The 19,816-nt window shown below is 41.6% G+C and overlaps 1 protein-coding gene across 3 annotated transcripts in view; it reads right to left on the bottom strand.

The window, feature by feature from the left end:
• ANKFY1 (ankyrin repeat and FYVE domain containing 1) overlaps positions 1 to 19,816 on the bottom strand; it is a 64,502-nt gene that overhangs the window by 37,154 nt on the left and 7,532 nt on the right. For all 3 annotated transcript variants that reach the window (XM_084751298.1, XM_084751299.1, XM_084751300.1), the window contains exons 2-3: positions 6,640 to 6,832; positions 3,973 to 4,091 (exon numbers count right to left, since the gene is read on the bottom strand). In XM_084751298.1, coding sequence (XP_084607424.1) covers positions 3,973 to 4,091; positions 6,640 to 6,832 — 312 coding nt within the window. The remainder of the gene's footprint in view (positions 1 to 3,972; positions 4,092 to 6,639; positions 6,833 to 19,816) is intronic.

Below are 19,816 nucleotides of genomic sequence, written 5' to 3'. Positions count from 1 at the left end.
TTCTATCAAATCAGCTCTTAATTAGTCAGAATATAGAGAGTGATGCCCAGAAGACAAGCTAAAGTCACAGTCTGTACAAAGGTGCTCCAAGAGTAGTCCTGAGCAAGCAGACTCCTAACAGAATTCAACTCTCAAGTCCACTCAGGCCCACTGAAGAAAACTGGGACTTAATGGACCCAGTGTCTGCACTTGAAAAGTCCGTTACGTAATTGTGATGCTCACTAGGGTCTGAGAGACTGGTCAATTCTTAGTTATCAAGGAAAACTACAATAAGGGCCAGGAACACATTATTAATAGCCATGCAACAGCAGACTAACTCTGTAACCCTCTATCTAACTATGCACAATGAGGAGGATGGGTTTGAAGGAAGTGATGTTAAGTAGAACTGAAAACCTGATGTACTCAAAGCAGATTAATTCACCACAGCCTGCTAAAACAACCAACCAGACAGGGGGGAAGCAGAATAGATAATACTGACTCTTTTGTCTTCCTCAGTAATCTAGTAATAACAGTGAAGATTTTTCATTTTGCTTTGCTCTTGGTTTTGTGAGACAAGCTTATGTCAAGGTCGCCCCAGTTGGCCTAGAGCTCATAACCCTCCTACCTCGGCCTCCTAAGTACTGAGATTACATGAATATGCCACCAACCCAGATAAAATTTTTATCCCAAGGTAAATGGCAACACTATATTTTAAAGAATTGATAAAATAGCATAAAGGAAAAAAATATATATCCAGAAATACTGAAAAATAAGCCTCCTTGACATAATGGTATTTAAAGAATATTACACCTACCTGGTCCTGGTGCACACAGATAATCCTAGCACTCGGGACAGTGCTAGAGTATACAATATCTACATATTATATAGTATAGGGAGGAGGAGGACAAGCTGAAGACCAGCCTAAATTGTATAGTGAGCTCCAAGCCAGCCTGGGTAACATAGCAACACTCTACCTCAAAATAAAAAATAAGTAGGGTGGAGGTACAGCTCAGTGGTGGAATGCTTGCCTAGCATGGGCGAGGCCCTGAGTGCAACCTTCAGTATTGTAAATAAGCAAAGCACTACATCGAGTGACTGCAGGACATCCTCCTTCCAAATGCAGACAGTATATTCACCGAGAGAGAGATACACTGAGTCACAAAACAGCAGGGTCTCATGGAGCTCTGACTAGGATGTCATTGATGATGCACAGTACATTTCATGAGTCTCACAACTGCTGGCATCAACATTGTTGATAACTAAAGTATCAAAAGATGGTAGCCTACTCTTAACATCTTTCTAACAAATGTGAATAACTTTCAAATTTTTATCATCTTTTCTAATCCTTGTAAACTACATGCTTGTCAAGATACTACCATATATTTTGTGAAGAACAGTTCATAATAAAAAATGGGTCTTAGAAATTATCCTAGTTTTATTCTATAGGTGGTCAGTAATTTGTGGCTTCAAAAAATTGTACTTTTAAAAAGAAAAGCCACAGCTCTGAGTGTACTCACATGGACTGAAGCCTTACAGTACAGATCTACCGTACAGGTATTTTCATTTTAGGTATGAATGGCACACACATGCATCTGCACTGATGTTTATTTATTTGTGCTTACAAGGGAGAATCAAGAGCTTTAAACCAAGGCTACACAGAGAAACCTGTCTCAAAAAAGAAAAGAAAACCGTCATCATCTTCTCACAAAACTGAGAAACATAAAAAATCTATTCTCCTAAATCCAGGAGATGAACACCAATTCTTGCTGTACAACACTGCTCAAGTGTTAGGCACTGCTGGCACTTTCCCCCATTTAGCCAAAACTATAAATACATGTAACATAAGACAACAATATAAATAATTTGGTATATCTATTAAAATATTTCTTGAAATGACTTTACTTGTGAATGTGTACAATAAGCGTACATGCCATGATGCAAGTGTAGGGATGAGTTCTTTCCTTCTGGCATGTGAATCCTGGGATCAAATTCAAGTCATTAGGTTTGGTGGCAAATGCCTTTACTCACTGAGCCATCTCTCTGGCCCTATTAAAATTCTTTTCAAAAATTTACTACATATGTTTAGGGTATATTACACACTATTAGGAGATACACATGTATCTGGGCATGGTGGCGCAAGCCACGTGGGAGGCAGAGCAGATGGAATTCTGTGAGTTCCAGACCAGCCTGGTCTACACAGTGAGATGTTTCAAATAAATAAAGAAATGCACACATAAAATGATTATACATACTGGAGTTGGAGAGAAAGCTTAGCAATTAAGAGTATACACTGCTTTTGTAGACCACCTGAGTTTGATTCTCAGGTCTCACATTAACTCCAGCTTCAGGGAGATCTGTTTCCTCGGGTACCCATGCACACATGCATGTACCAACTCACAAATACATACATACTAAAAATAAGTCAGGCTGGAGTGATGCATCAGTAGTTAAGAGCACATATTACTGCAGAGGACCCAGGTTAGGTTCCCAGAACCTGTATCAGGTAGCTCACAACCCCATTACTCCAACTCCAAGGAAATCTGATGCCTCCAAGGCCACTGTACTCTCATACACATACCTATATGTAGACACAGACACACATATTCAGCTAATTTAAAAAGTAAAAATAACTTTTAAAAGATGAAATAAAAAAAAAAGAAAATTAAGATAGCATAAAAGAAAAAAAAAAGATGAAATAAATTCTTTTTTAAAAAGTTACCAGAGTGAGCTAGGCATGGTGATACACATCTTTAATCCTAGTGCTTAAGAGACAGAAACAGGTAGATATTTGAGTTTGAGATCAGCCTGGTCCACAGAGAGTTCCAGGACATGGGGTGGAGGTGGAATTTCCATGTTGAAACATATTAACATTCACCATTTCACACAGGTACACACCTACTAAAATTCTAAATACTGCCAGCCTTTTTTGGTGTTACAGAGAACTACTATGGGCCAGAAAGACGGCTCACTGGTAAAAACACTGGCTGCCAAGCCTGGCAACCTGAGTTCAATCAACTGGAACCTACCTGGTAGAAAGAGAGAACTGACTCTCGCATGCACATCTCTGACCTAAACACACACACACACACACACACGCACACACAGACACACAGACACACACACACATACACAGAGTTTTAAAGAAAAATACTACAGGTGAGGTGCACCTCTAATTCTAGTTGTCAAGCAGCAGAGGCACATATGAGTTCAAGGCCAGCTAGGGCTCCATGGTAAGCCCCTGTCTTCAATCAATCAATACACAGAAGGACTGAGGAAGTTACCTGGCACCAACTCTGGATTCCACATACATGCACATACACCTACAAAGACATGAACATATACCACATGCAAAACCCAAAATCAGCTGGCCTGGCGAGATGACTCAGCAGGTGAAGACACTTGCCACTCAGACCTCATAACCAGAGCTCAATCCCCAGAACTCCACAAAGCTGTTCTCTGACCTCCAAACATATGTGTACACACAATAATAGTAATAATTTTTTAAAGAAATAAGCTTTTTGAAAGATACTTGCATATTCTAAATATTAAGAGCATAATACTCAAATATTTGTGATTCATTATCCAAGGATTGAATATAATCATAAAAAACAACCTGAAGTTGAAGAGATGGCTTAGTGGTAAAGAGCACCAGAAGGCCTGGGTTCAATCCTCAGCACCACATGGTGGATCATGACCATCTGTAACTCCAGATCCAAGGGATCAGAAACCCTCTTCTGACCTCCTTGGGCACTGCATGATATCATGCACAGACAGAAATGCATACCAACCACTCACACACATACATTAAAATAAAATTTAAAAGAAAAAAGAACAACTAATTTAGGGAGACAACTTGTTTCAGCAGCTCATGCTTCCCATCAATTGCTAAGTATCTTACTTTTATTACACCACAAATTTCAAAGTGACACACTATAACTTTTGCCAAGAGGCCTTGTGCAGTGTTAGTTCTATATTCTGATGAGTCAGACTCACCTGACAAGTCTAGCTCCTCCGTGGAAGACAGGTTGGACAGACTCCAGCTATCACTGCGGGCAGCCAGGACAAACTTGTGAGCACTGATGTGCCTGGACCCAACCTTGATCTTCAAATCACTGATGAGGAAAATATCCAAAGATACAGAAAGAAAACTGTCATCATAACTAGGTAATCTAGGATTGCTACCTAACAGAATATGATTACTGACATGAATGTAAAAGAAAAAATAAATTTCCATATACTGGACCATGCTTCTATATTGCTTGGACTATTTTAACTTCTACCTCAATTCCATGGGATGATCTACTCTCAAATACACCTAACAGGATTTTTGTGGTGAACTTACAAGCATGATCAATAGCAATATATAAAATATAAAATGTCTTATGCAGAATGTATCAAAATAACCAGCAGGGTAAAAAAATGTGGACAAATAAAGCTGTGAGACTATGCTATTGCTTTGCTACACAATAACATCAAACAATGTTAAACAGAGAGACTATGAGCAGCAAATTGGCTCACACAAAGCAGTCAAGAAAACAAAACCTAATACCTGGACTCTTGTCTCCATCAGAAACATTCAGACCTAACACTAGCTGTTTATTACGCAACTATTTATCAAGTAAAGATGCTGGGGTTAGGTGGCACATCATAAAATCTAGCATGCTGAGATCACAAGTTTGAAATCAATCTGAGCTACATAGCAAGGTAGCATCTCAAAAAAAAAAAAAAAGAAAAAAGAAAAAAAAAAAAGAAAAAAAAAGCAAACAAGAGAGGGAGGGATATTTCATGCAAACCACCATATAAAGAAGTTCCCTAAAAGATATGTACGCTTACTCTAAAATGTCAAATGCTAAGGAAAAAAGACATATGAGCAACTAACCGAAACATCATGATGACCCACTGTGCTGACAGGATTGTGCCATTTGGCCTGCCATGTGGGCAACAAAGAAAAGTACCAACATATGACATTTAGCGAAACTGCAACATTGGAGAAACAGAGAGAAGAGGATCAAAATTCAAGATTATCCTTGATCAAGCCAAGTTCAGGGCCATCCTGGGCTACAGAAGATCTTCTCAAAAATAAATAAATAGCTAGATATAGTAGAACATGCCTTTAATTCCAATAATCGGGAAGGAGGAAGATCTCCGAGTACAAGTCCAACCTGATCTACACAGAAGGTCCTAAGCCCACCAGGGCTATATAATGAGACTCTATCTCAAACAAAATAAATGAATAAATAGCACTGCTAACAACCAATCCTTGGTATGTGGCTGCTGTTCTAAGTGTTTAACATCTATGACTCAATTTAACCTAAAATTGCCCTAAAATGGGTAGTACTGATCATCCCCTTTTGTAGATCAGGAACCTAAAGAGTCATCGTTGAAGGCAAAGAGCCTGTAAGTAGCCTACATGGCTTCTAACAGACAAAGACACTGCTAATCTTTTTTATTGATTTGGTGTTTCTGTGTATGAGGGCACAGGTAAGCATGCAGAAGCAGGAGGACCACCTTTGGTAGCATTCCTCAGTTGCTAGCTACCTGTTAACTGGGTCTGTCACTGGCCTGGAACACACCCACTTAGGCTACTCTTGCTGGGCAGTGAGCCCCAGGGTCTGCCTGTCTCTGCCCTCCTAGTACTAGGATTGTAAATGGCTGTCATCAGATTCAGATTTTTGTCACATGGGTTCTCGGGATCAAGCTCAAGTTCTTATGTATCTTACTGATATCAGCCCAGCTCTTATTTTTGTTTATGTGAAATTAAGGACTCAGTTTAACATAGCCTACACTTAGACTAGACCTCACTGTGTAGTTGAAGCTGATCTCAAACTCATGATAATCCTCTTAGTCCCCTCAGTACTGAGATTTCAAGTTTGAGCCTCCACACCTGGTTCGCTGCTGATAATAACTAGATTATCATTATATTATAATTGATAAAGTGACTAGAGAGAAGTGAATTTGGGAAGAAAATGATCGAGAGCAGACCTGGAAGTGTGGACAGGTCTAATTCTGTCTACCTGAAAGGCTCAAACAAGGGAAATCACAAGTTCAATGGCAGCCTGGCCAACTGAGTGAGACTGTCTGAGAACAAGGTGAAAAAAAGACCTGAGGATACCACTCAGCAGCACAACACAGCACGTGCCTAGCATATACAAAACCCTGTTTCAATTCTGAGGGGTACAAAACAAGAGAGAATGAGAAGACACTGTAATGTGGCCAGAGATGAAGCAAAGGTCCAGCTTCTGGTTCCGGAAGTATAGGCATAAGGTTATTGTGTAGTTTAAATTCTGATTTTCTGTCTAAATGTTGTGGAGCCTCCTTCCTCAGTTGTCCCTTTGTTATGTCAATTAAACAGCCTACAGCCAAAAGATGAGCCGGGCAGAGAGTAGGGCTGGACTTCCTGGCAGCCCAGGGAGGAGTTAGAGAAGGAGCCACTCGGAGAGGGCAAAGGAAGTTGAGGAGGAAAGCTACAAAATCGCAAGTATCGCTGGGAGTAAGACAAAATAGCTTAGAAGGTTAAGAACAGACTTAAATTGCTCAGATTGTGTTGTGAAGCCTTGTATTATAAAAGAGTCTCAATTATTTGTGTGGTAGCCGGGTTAAGAAATAAGCTAAGAGAAACAAACACAGTTGTATAAAAATAAATTCAACACAGAAGCTCACCTGTACTGCTCCTGCTCATAAAGACCTGCCACTATGGCCAGCAAGCGGCTGATGAAGGAATCACTGCTATTCTCCTTGTTTGCTTGTGCAGCCAAAAGTGTGCATCTTTTCTCCGTCTCTGCCAGTTTCTTCTGCAGCTTGACATACTCTTGTCTTAGAAGCATCAAATGCTTCTCCAACTTGGCCACCTCCTCTGCAAGGAAAGCAAAGAAAGTTTATATGGCAGGTGCATGGCAAATCACATTCCCCACTCCCTAGCCATGTGGTCTACTGTTTCTGCATAATCTGAGAGAATCAAATATGACTTTGTGGGCTAGGAAGATGGCTCAGCAAATAAAAGCACTTGCTGCCAAGCCTGAGGACCTGAGATCAATCCCTAGGGCCCACATGACAGGAGGGAAGAACTGACTCCTGAAGATATCCTCTGACTTTCACCACACCCACTGTGACCTGCATGTGCCTACACAGACTCACACACAAATAGTAAAACATGCAACTGAGGCCGGATGTGGTGGCGCAAGCCTTTAGTCCCAGCGCTTGGGAGGCAGAGGCAGGTGGATGTCTCTGAGTTTGAGGTCGGCCGGGTCCACAAAGTAAGTCCAGGACAGCCAAGGCTACAACAGGAAAACCCTGTTTTGAAAACAAAACAAAAAATGCAACTGAAAAAAAAAAGTGCACCACTACCTGAGAAGCTCAAACAGGAGCCTCACAAATTCAATGAGACATTTGCCTCTCAGGTGATGGTGCAAGTCTTTAATCCCAGCACTCAGGAGACAGAAGCAGGCAGATCTCCATGAGTTCGAGGCCAGCCTGGAGTACAGAGCAGGTTCCAGGACACATGCCAGTGAGATGGCTCACTGCGTTAAGAAGGAAAGAATCAATTCCCTTGGGTTGTCCTTTGACTTGTAATCTCATATGCCACATGAACTCAAACATGTGCATACTAACACATACAGACAGACACACATATACAAAAATGTAAAAAAGAACTAAGTAAGCAGGATGTAAAACTAAACATTTTATAATTATAATTTAATTACAGACAAAATGATAATCTGGCCTCTATTTTTTGGACTTCTTTGTTAAAGTTCCTTCAAAAGACACAAGAAAATGCAAGTTGTCACAGATTGTTAAAAAATCAATAAAAACTTGTAGCTTGGGGCTGGAGAGGTGACTGTTCTTCTGAGGGTCCTGAGTTCAATTCCCAGCAACCACATGGGGGTTGATAACCATCTATAATGAGATCTGGTGCCCTCTTCTGGTGTGCAGGTGTACAAGCAGGCAAAACAAGGCATACATAATAAATAAGTTGGGAAAATAAACTTGTGGTTTAATCAGACAACCCAGAAAAAAGGGGACGGGGCGAATTTTTAACATACTTCAAAGCAGAGAAATATTTGGGAAACAAACAAAAAAAGGAGGAAAAAAACCAAACATACAAAAAATTTAAATGCGTGCACAGGAAAGATTAGTTAAACCTTCTTATGCTGTCCATGGGAATATGAGGACACAGCCACTATGTAAAATAGTTTGACCGAAGAAATATCACCTCAAGAAAATGCCTGGGAAGTTAGGCTAGGTAGCAATGTTTGTGTGACGTACCTCAAGAAGACGATGGCAAGAGGGTAATGTTTAACGTTCAGGAAAGACACTTTCCCAAGTCAACTCATTTAATCACAGCAACAACTCAGTGCTGGATGTCACTCTTCCAACAGCTGAGCAAAAGCAGTTTCATGTAAGTTAGCTGACTTGCCTCGGGTCATTTGGAAAGCAAAAGCTAAGCCAATGTAGACCCAGATCAGTTAGTGTCTTTCTCACCCTGCTGTCACCTCAGTTCAGGTTACCATGAACCCCAAATCTGGGTGATGTCATTTTCCAACAAACAAGCTTGCTAAAGGGGAAACGTGAAGATCTGTGTGTACCTAAACATTCTCTGACGTTTTACTCACAAAAACTGCGACCATCTCAAAATCCAGTTGGTAAATGGCTACAATTGTTAGAAATGCATACAGGGAAACACTATTTGTTAATAAAAAGCAATAGTGGGATAGCATGATACACTTCGACAGCACTGTGTTAACTGAAAGAAAACCAGACAAACTACATACTGCCCAGCTTAGTGCTTGCAGCTTTAAAATACACTACAGTCTCATTGTATCAGCTTCCTAGGCCATACAATTAATTACAACAAGTCTTTTTTTTTTATGGTCAATACAGCATTTTAATTTGTATAGATATCTTTCATACATACAATAGTCTTTCTTTTTTTCTTAATTATCATTTTTTCTTAATTCATATTACATCTCAATTGTTATCCCCTCCCTTGTATCCTCCCATTCCTCCCTCCCTCCTTCTTACCCCATACTCCCCTCCCCTATGACTGTGACTGGGGGGAACCTCCTCCCCCTGTATATGCTCATAGGGTATCAAGTCTCTTCTTGGTAGCCTGCTAAGCTTCCTGAGGGCCACTCCTTGGAATTGCAACAAGTCTTAGTATCACTCACACACATGTAACCAGTTACCCCAGCCTTCCTATTTCATTCTAAGCATATTATCAATATTTCCAAAATACAGCACAACCAACTTATCTACCCTAATTCCCCACCCCCCCCAGCCTACAAAGTATAAATTTCCATGCTGGCACGATGGCTCTGTGGGGTGGGTAAAGGCACTTAATATGCAAGCCTATCAACTTGAGTTTGATTCCCAGAACCCACCAGTGGAATGATTCAACTCTAGCAAGTTAGCTTCTGAATTCCACACAACCACCCACCCAAACAGAAAAATTTCAATACAAATTTCCTAATTTGGCATTTTGGTTCACTCAGGAAGTTTTAGTGTGGGAACGGTCTTGGTCTTTTCTACAATTCTGTGACCTCAGGCACTGAAACAGTACAGAATACTTTAGAAATCTTACAATTTAGCAAGTAAAATTACATGGCACTCTGGTGAGCTGAAAAAAATGTGCCCCACCCCAGTGAGATTGACATCGTAACCCTGGGGCCTGTGACTATTATAACCCAGCCATCACCACAAAACAGTTTCTGCCGTGTGAGGTGGACTGAGGGTGCAGCTCAGAGGCAGACTACAAGTACTTCACAGCAGCAGGGGGCAGTCCCTGTGAGTTGCCATGATGTTGGGCTGGATCTGCACATCTTTCTGAGTCCTGACCAAAAGAAAAAAAAATGCAACTTGTCTTTTTTCTTTTGTTCTGTCTGTCTCTTTCAGATGCTGATCAGAACTTATGGGTTTTGCTGTAGTTTGTTTTTGGTACTTAGGACTTCCTTATCTTTTGCAAAGCTGCTCTTCCTGCAGGCTTAAGTAAGCCACATCCCTTCCCTTCTCTACCCTGCTCCTTCAGGAAGCTTTGAGATTTACAGCTTGCCTCCCTGGCCTTTCCTTTTAAACTCTAATGAAATTGTGAACTTTGAATACATTTTGGCTCTGACTTTCAAAAAGGAATTTTAAAAATTCAAGCATAAACACACAAAGCAGAGGAGACTTGATACATACAGGCAGAAGGCCATGCCAAGACTGCTGTTATGATACTACACAAAGAAATATCCGCAGCCAACTGACACTAAGAAGCTGGACAGTAGTGCACACCCTTAAATCCTGCACGAGGCAGGGACAGGCAGATCTGTCAGTTGAGGTCTACATAGTGACTTCCAGGACAGTCAGAGCTACATAGTAGGACCTTAGCAAGAAAGCAAAACAAACAAAGCAAAACACACTACAAGGCTAGAGTGATATCTCAGTGGATAAGAGTGTGCATGACACTTGCAGAAGACCTCAGTTCAGTTTGCAGCACCCACAGAGGGTAGCTAACACTGCCTGTAAATCCAGCTCCAAAGATCTATCCGATGTCTCTACCCTCTGCAAGCACTGCACTCATCTATATACAAATAAAAGTTTTTAAATAAAAAACAAATTTAAAGAAATAAAACTATTTTCTAGAGACACAGAAGCATTGTTTTGTATAAAAATCCTTTTTAACAAAAAAGACTCAAGAGTCAGGTGCTGGAGTGAAAACCCAATAGCTCAGAAAGGCAAAGAAAGCACCCAGCTGACCATCCTACTCAGCTGTGGTCCCAAAAGGAAAAAGTCCTTTTTCTTTCCATCATGTCTTAAATACCCTTCAATACAATGTCCCTCTTTTCTACTTCCTCTGCATCTCTCTGTTTTCCCCCATGTTCATATCTGGTTTTTTGTCCCACCTCTTGACCTAGGGTTAATTTTATTTACTCCTAGCCAGCAGTGGTTGTGCACGTCTTTAATCCCAGCACTCCCCAGGCAGAGGCAGGAGGATCTCTGTGAGTTTCAGGACAGCCTGGTCAACAAAGCAAACAGCCAGGCCTCTGTTACACAGAGAAACTCTGTCTAGTAAAAACAAAACAAAAAAACAACTTTAGCTGGGTGGTGGCAGCACATGCCTTTAACTCCAGCACTCGAGAGGCAGAGGCAGGCGATTTCTGAGCTCAAGGCCAGCCTGGTATACAAAGTGAGTTCTAAGACAGCCAGGGCTACACAGAGAAACTGTATCTCAAAAATCTAAACAACAACAACTTTATTTAATCCTGTTTACTGAAAGCTCTTGGATTAATGGCATGTGCTAGGGCTAAATCACAGTATAATCACCTATTTAAAATAAACAGAAAGCTCTTGGGTTAAAAGTGGTAGGGCTCAGCCACCCCAAACAAAAAACAGGTTTTTTTCAGTTCACTGTCTCTGGGTTCACAATGGAATCAAATATCTTGCAACGCAGGAGATTAGTCCTATTGACATGTTGACTTTGAGTAAATAGTTACTGATTTTAGGCTATTCTGTCCTCTAGAATCATGATGAAATACAATTGTGTTGTTTTTTAGAAAAGTAGCCAGGCTGGTAAGTTCATGCCTTTCATTGAGCACTTGGGACAAAAGGCTGGCAGTGGCCAGCTAGACCTACATAGTGAGGCCTTGTTGCACACACAACAATATAACAACATTTATTTTATTTTTTATGGGGTATGTGTGTGCACTGGAGTTCCATGACACACGTGGGATCAGAGGACAGCTTTCTCTCATCATGTGGATTTCAAGAGCTAAATTCAGGTTCAGGACTGGTGGCAAAAGTCATTAGCCCCTTTTTTTTTTTTTTTTTTTTTTGGTTTTTGAGACAGGGTCTCTCTGTGTAGCCTTGGCTGTCCTGGACTCACCTTTGTAGACCAGGCTGGCCTCGAACTCACAGCGATCTGCCTGCCTCTGCCTCCCGAGTGCTGGGATTAAAGGCGTGCGCCACCACGCCCGGCTTGGTTTTGTTTCTTGAGGCAGGGTTTCTCTGTCTAACAGCTCTGGCTATCCTGGAACTCTTTTTGTAGACCAAGCTAGCCTGGAACTTAAAGAGATCTACTCTGCCTGCAGATTAAGGGTCTGGGATTAAAGGTGTGTACTTCCATGTCTGGCCTGGACCACCTATGTTTTAAGGCACCAGTTTTTGTAAATTTGTTACAACTGTCACTGGAACTGATGTACCTATCCTTACAAAAAACAAAAAATAAATTTTGGGGCTGGAGAGATGGCTCAGAGGTTAAGAGCACTGTCTGTTCTTCCAAAGATCCTGAGTTCAATTCCCAGCAACCACATCGTGGCTCACAACCATCTATAATGAGATCTGGCACCCTCTTCTGGTGTGTACATGCAGACAGAACACTGTATAATAATAAATACATCTTTGAAAAGAAAACAAAAACAAATACAAGATTTAAATTTCTAAAAACATTTTCAAAAAGCTTATTATTTTAAATTACACGCAAGTGTGTGTATGTGCGTTGTAGGTATGTGCACATGGGTACAGGTGCCTGAGGCCAGAGACGTTGGATACCCTATGGAACACAGTTGGTTGTGAGTCTCCTGATATGAGTACTGGGAACCAACCTCAAGTCTTCTGGAAGAGAAGCAAGAGTTCTTAGCTGTTGAGCCATTTCTCTAGTCCCTCTAATAACTTCTTCCTGAATAACTATCAACATCTTTATAGAATAAAATATAACACATTTCCCCAAAATATTTTGCAATAAAAGAGAAAGAAGAAAGCTAGACCTGTGCTTGCTTCGGCAGCACATATACTAAAATTGGAACGATACAGAGAAGGATGACACGCAAATTCGTAAAGCGTTCCATATTTTTTTAAGAGAAAAGAAAATAAAAGAAAAGAAAGAAGAGAAAAGAAAAGTGGACCTGTGCTACAAGACTGTATGTAATCCAGAAACCAAGATAGTAGCTATGTGGTTCAAGGCTTGCCTGGGTGTTGAGGCATGGACTGGTGCTTTGTATTTGATTGCTAATTACCCGCCCCCTGCTGTCTTCTATAAGCAGACACTCACACTCACATACCTCAAAATGACCTTTGTAACCTTGCCTAAGAAATTGTTCCTGATTGGCTGATTAAAAGGCCTAAACCTGGACAGGGCAGAATGGGGTAGGTGTGGCCAAAGTTTGCAGGCTTTGGGAGAGAGGGATCCAGGAAGAGGGCAGGTATTGGAGGAGAGAAGCAGAGCCGCCAGGATGGGTTAGTATGGAGATGGCCAGAACTGTGTGGATGGAGGAAAGCAGCCAAAGGTAAGTATTTATGGAATTATGGATGGGAGATAATACCGCCATAATAATTATAAGCCTAATAATAAACTTATTTAGGCTATACTTTTAAAGTAACAGCAACACCTGGGCAACTTACATGACTGTCCTCAATGATATGGGTGTGTGCCTAGTAAGGTTAGGTACTTTAGTAATACTCCATAGTGTACACAAATACACACACACACACACACACACACACACACACACACACACAAATGTGAGAGAAAGGGTGATGCCACATGTCTATAATCTCAGCACCTGGAAAGTTGAAGTAGGAAGATCTGTAGTTCAAGGTTACTTTCAGCTAAAAAACAAATTCAAGGCCACAAAACAGTAATATTTTTGTATATACATATGTGCTTTTTATCCCTACCCCAGCTGGTGGGACTATTAATTTGGTGAGATTACCCGTAAGTACAGCTTTTTTAAAAGATGTATTTTTGGGGCCTGGAGAGATGGCTCAGAAGTTAAGGGCATTGACTGCTCCTCCAGAGGTCTTGAGTTCAATTCCCAGCAACCACATGGTGGCTCACAACCATCTATAATGTGATATGATGCCCTCTTCTGGCCTGCAGATGTACATGCAGGCAGAGCACTGTATACATAATAATAAATAAATATTTTTTTAAAAAGATATAGTTTTCACTATTTTCAATTATGTGTAGGGTATGTGAGTGTGAGCACGGGAATGTACATGTGAGTGCAGGTGCCTACAGAGGCCTGAGACAACACATGCTCTGGAATTCTTCTTGGGCAGCTGTGGGCCACCTGACATGGGTGCTGGGAACGTCAGGTCCTCTGGAAGAGCTCCAAGTGCTCCTGACAGCTGCACCATCTCTCCAGTCTGTACATCCAGCTTATACATGGGCTCTGGAGATTCAAACTCAGGCCATCAGGCTTGAACAGCAAGCACTTTTACCAGTAAAACGTTTCCCGAGGCACTAGCCTTTTCAAAAGACTATTATTTTTGGCTGTGTGGTGGGGTGGGGAATTGAGACAAGGTTTCTTTACATAACCCTGGCTGTCTTGGAACTAACTATGTAGACCAAGCTGGCCTTGAACCGATCAGCCTGCCTCTGCCTGGAAGGGTGCTGGGATTTTAGGAATGTCTACCACAATTAAAGCATTAGGGGATAATGAAATGAAGTAATGAAAGACTTTGGAGTCCAGATTATAAAAATAAAGTAGGGCCAAGGGCTAAAAATTTGACAAGGAGACAACCTTGGCTGGCAGAAATAAAATAATTATGTGCTAAAAACAGATGTTCCAATTGTAGCAGAGGACTACAGGAGTGAAGAAAATATGGGCAAGGCAGTGTTTAGAGTACCGGCACAGGGTAAGCTGTGTGTGGGTAAAAAACACACTGAGTATTTGTTAGTTTCTATAGATGAGGTAAGTTTCTCACACTCATCATCTCAAAAGTCTAGCTATTTATAATAGCATGCTACTTAACAGTTGAAACCCACTTAGGTTAAATAGATTACCTAAAATCACACAGACAGACGGTTTGCTACAGTTTGTATAGGAAGTATCCCTAAGAGGCTCCCATGTTCAAGTCATGGTGCGAGCTGGTGGTGCTATGGAAAGATGAGAAGATTATGATGGTTCTGATGATTAATTTATAATTTTATGGCATTACTGGAAGCTGGTGGAAACTTTTGGAGGTGGGGCCTTATTAGAGGAAGCAGGTTACAAGCAGGTTATAAAGAAGATATAACATGTCCCCAGCCTCCTCTTGTCTGTCAATCTGTTTTCTTACAGGCCACAGGGAGAGGAGCAGCTCTGTTCTACCACACCCTTCCTCCATGATCATCTTCCTCCCCATAGGCCTAGAGATAAGAAAGCCAGCCAATCATGGACTATATATTCTGGCTCCTTGAGCCAAAATCAATCGTTTTCTTGTTGTTTTGCTATGCAGCCAAGGGTCCCTTCTTCCCAAACACACAGGTGTGCACCACTGCATCTGGTTCATACAGCACGAAGGATCAAACTGGAGTCATTCCAAGTAGCAAGTACTCCACGGAACTACAGCCCCAGGCCAATCCTTCCTTTCTCCCGAGACATTTTCTCAGCTATCTGTTCAAACTACAAGTGCCAAATATATTTGTATGTGCATGTATGGGGTTTACATGTACATCAGAGGACAACTTTCAGAAAAGGTTCTCTCCTTCTACCATGTGCCTCCCAGGGATGGAACACACGTTGTCGCACTTGGAGCAGTCGGCACCTCACTACCCACTGAACCATCTTGTCAGTCCAACTAGCAGATTTTTAAGCTGAAACTCATCTTCATTATACCATAGTTTCTAGCCGGGTGTGGTGGCGCACGCCTTTAATCCCAGCACTCAGGAGGCAGAGGCAGGTGGATTGCTGTGAGTTCGAGGCCAGCCTGGTCTACAAAGTGAGTCCAGGATGGCCAAGGCTACACAGAGAAACCCTGTCTCGAAAAACCAAAAACAAAAACAAAAACAAAAAAACAAAAAACCATAGTTTCTGATCCAAAATCTAATGTCAGAATATAAAAGATTTAGTAACAGTAGCTGATTCCTTAGTTCAGAAATTAAACACACTCTTTCTATTCTCCTCCTTTAAATGTGATCTATCCTCCTTTTGCTACTCCAGCTCCAACTCATACAGGTTCAGAGTCAGCCTGCCTCCTCTCCTGTCCCCCTCCAGTGTGTGTGTGTGTGTGTGTGTGTGTGTGTGTGTGTGTAACAGAGACTGAATCCAAGGGCCACATGAATAACAATCAACTGTTGTATGACTAAGCTATGTCCCTGTCCATTTTTCTCTCTCCTTTTAAAATTGAGATAAAATCTCACTATGTTACCCAGACTGGTCCAGAATTCATGGACTTAAGAGATCCATCACAGCCTCCTAAGAAGCTGAGACTATAAACTTACACCATTATGCTAGACTAACAAGTCGCTTTGAGATTAACAAATACAGACAATTCCTTTCTCTACACTCATAATTCTTACACAGTATTCGTAATTCAAGCAGTAAACTTTTCTGTATAATTAACTGACTAAATTACTCTATCCTCAATGTGTTTTAATAATGTCAATTAAATAAAAGTAAAATTACTCTAAAGGCTATTTTAAAAATAGTATTTTAAGAGCTACAAGAATAATTTTCATTTCTGACAAACATCTTAGATCTTCTACACACTTCATTTCACTACAGTGTGTACTGAGAACATACTATCGTTCTTTTCTCATTGGCAATTAAAATAAAAAAGCATCTCACTGGAGCTGAATTACTCTTTCAGTGTGACAATAGAGTGTTCATGAATCAAGGATAGTAAACATCTGTTCAACAAACAGTAAGAAAATAACAATGTATTTATGGCTGAAAATGCAAGCTGGCACCTTATCAGGGAGGCAGCAGACAAAAGCTGCAGTACTGTTGGGAGGGCAGTTGAGAGGAATACTCAGGGTTCCAGCAGCTATTATTAAATATATAGTGGTCTATGCTGGCTAGTTTTTGTCAGCATAACACAAATTATAGTCATCTGAGAGGAGGGAACCTCAATTATGAAAATGCCTCCATAAGGTCAAGCTATTGGCAAGCCTATAAAGCCCTTCCTTCCTTCCTTCCTTTTGTTTCAGTTTTTCGAGACTAAGTTTTTCTGTGTGTAGCCCTGGCTGTCCTGGAATCAATCTGTAGACTAGGCTGGTCTTGAACTCAAGGCAATCCACCCGCCTCTGCTTCCTGAGTGCTGGGATTAAAGTTGTGCCGTCACCAACAGGCAGTAAGGCACTTTCTTAATTAATGATTGATGAGGGAGGGCCCAGACTATTGTAGGTGGTGCCATTCCTTGCCTGGGAGTCCTGGGTTCTATAAGAAAGCAGGTTGAGCCAGGCAGTGGTGGTGAACGCCTTTACTCCCAGCACTTGGGAGGCAGAGGCAGGCAGGTAGCTGTAAGTTCAAGGCCAGTCTGGTCTACAAAGTGAGTCCAGGACAGCCAAGGCTACACAGAGAATCCTTGTCTCAAAAAAAAAAAAAACAAAACAAAATAAGCCCGGCGTGGTGGCACATGCCTTTAATCCCAGCACTTGGGAGGCAGAGGCTGGTGGATTGCTGTGAGTTCGAGGCCAGCCTGGTCTACAAAGTGAGTCCAGGACAGCCAAGGCTACACAGAGAGACCCTGTCTCGAAAAAACAAAACAAAACAAAAAACCAAAATAAATGAATGAATGAATAAATAAATCATCCAAGAAAGCAGGTTGAGCAGGCCATAGGGAGCCAGCCAATAAGTAGCACTACTCTATGGCTTCTGCATCAGCTCCTGCCTCCAGGTTCCTGCCCTCACTGCTTTTGATGATGAGCTATTATGTGGAAGGTGAGTGAAATAAACTCTTTCCTCCCCAAGCTGCTTTTGGTCATGGTGTTTTATAACAGCAATTTAACCCTAACTAAGACAGGATTTAATAGATATTTGATATTCTAGGTTTCCACCCTTTAAAAAAAAAAATCCAGCAAGCAGGCACTGTGGCTTGTATTCATCATCCCAGTATTCAGGAAACCAAGCTTTCAAAAGCTTTCCCATGAGTCTCATATTCAGGCCCTTCCCACTGAGAACCACTAAACCACAGGATACAGTGACTGATGGCAGAAGGAAGGGACTCACAGGTGACTCCTGCTACTGATCAATGCAAGGGAGAAAAGCTAGTTACTGAAAAACATAGTACATATGGCTAGCTGAGAATCCTGCCTTCTCCAGTGCTCCTGCTACTTTCTTTGCTGCTGTGATAAAAATTCTTTGCAAAAGCAACTAAAGGGGAAAGAGTTTCTCTTGGCTCACAGTGTGAGGTTACCTACCATCCAGAGTGGAGAAGTCACAGCAGTGGAAGTTGAGGCTAAGGGTCACTCTGCATCCACAGCTAAGAAGCAGAGGGCAATGAATGCTCATGCTCAGTTCACTTTTTCCTTTTATACAACTCAGGATCCCAGCCCACCCACAGGAGGAAGGTCTTCTCATTTCAATTAACCTCTTTAAGATAACTCCCCATAAACATGCCCAGAGACCATTCTCCCAGATGATTTTAGAGCTCATCAAATTGACAATAGAAAAAAATGAAAATTCAAAGCCTGGTGCAGTGGCACACTCTTGTAATCCCAGTACTCAAGGAGGCAGAGGCAGGGGTTTCAATGTGAGTTCGAGGCCAGCCTGGTCTACAAAAAGTGTCCAGGACAGCCAAGGCTGCACAGAGAAACCGTTTCTAAAATCAAACAAAACAAAAAATTTCAGAGCTAGGTGCGGTAATGCACACCTTGAATCCCAGCACTTCAGAGGCAGAAGCAGGTGGATCTCTGTGAGTTTCAGGCCAGCCTGATCTACACAATAAGTTCTAGGCCAGCCAAGACTACATAGTAAGATCCTGTCTCAAAAACCAAGCCAAACCAAACAAACAGAAAAAACTGAACATAAGCCTGTCTTATTCATTTTCTCATCCCTAACATATTAGTTTGTACTATGAAACAGGTTTTCTGAATTCTAGGTAACTGTTTTGTGTGCTTTAGTTGACTTCAGTGTCATGTCACACATTTTTCAAAACTGTAGAGCTTTGATATGACTAGTTTCACAGGAGATACTCAATGATTACTACATTAGTAGCTCATTTCTCCCTGAAACTCCTGCAACCTAGAAACATTCCCTGCTAGATATAATCACCTAGTAGTGTACTGGGAGCAGCAAAGTATGTCCCTGCAGTGGTCCTAATGAGCATGGCCCCTGTAGGCTCATATATATTGTTGAATGCTTGGTCCCCAGCTGGTGGAACTGTTTGGGAAAAATTCAGAAGTGTGCATGTTGGAAGTGTGTCACTGTGGGTGGGTTTTGGGATTTCAAAAGAAAACACCATTCCCAGTTAGCTCTTTGCCTCCAGTTTGTGTGCCGATGGAGAAGTGAACGTTCAGCTACTCTTCCAGCGCCATATGTGCTGTCATGCTTCCTGCTACAGCGATCATGAAGTCTCGCCTTCTGGAACTGTAAACCCCCAATAAACTCTTCCGTAGGTTTCCCTGGCTATGGTATCTTGATAGCAATAGGAAGCAAAAAGACAGTCTCCAAGTGAGGTCCAAATATTTGTCCTCATCTTTGTCTCCAGATGGTGGCATCATTTGGAGAAATCTGGAAACTTTAGGAGGCAACACTCAGATAAAGTACGTAAGTTACTGGAAGCAAGTGTTTGGGGGTGTGGCCACTTCCTTCTTATTCTGCTTCCTGGTAAACCACTAAGTGAACAGCTCTCTGCTGCCATACACTCTTGCGCCACGATATTCTGCTGAAGTATCTGGGGCCAAGAGACCACAGATAGAATCCCTGAAACTGTGACTCAACACGTTTCCACCTCTTAAAAAAGGTTCTTAAATCTGATCCCCTGACCCTGCCATCTGAATCATCCAGAGACCTGCAGAGATCTTTCCGACAGTCCTTTTATTCCTTCTACAGTCTCTCACAGCAGTCTCAGAGGCTCCAATGTCCCTACCCAAATGAGTCATCCATTGTTACAGCCTGCTCTGGCTCCCCAAATCTATGCCCTATACTGCAGTTACTTC

The sequence above is a fragment of the Acomys minous genome (assembly GCF_964271855.1).
Source record: "Acomys minous genome assembly, chromosome: 12".
NCBI classification, from domain to species: domain Eukaryota; kingdom Metazoa; phylum Chordata; class Mammalia; order Rodentia; family Muridae; genus Acomys; species Acomys minous.
Note: the sequence above shows the minus strand (reverse complement) of the source record. Positions and strands in the feature narration are given on the sequence as shown.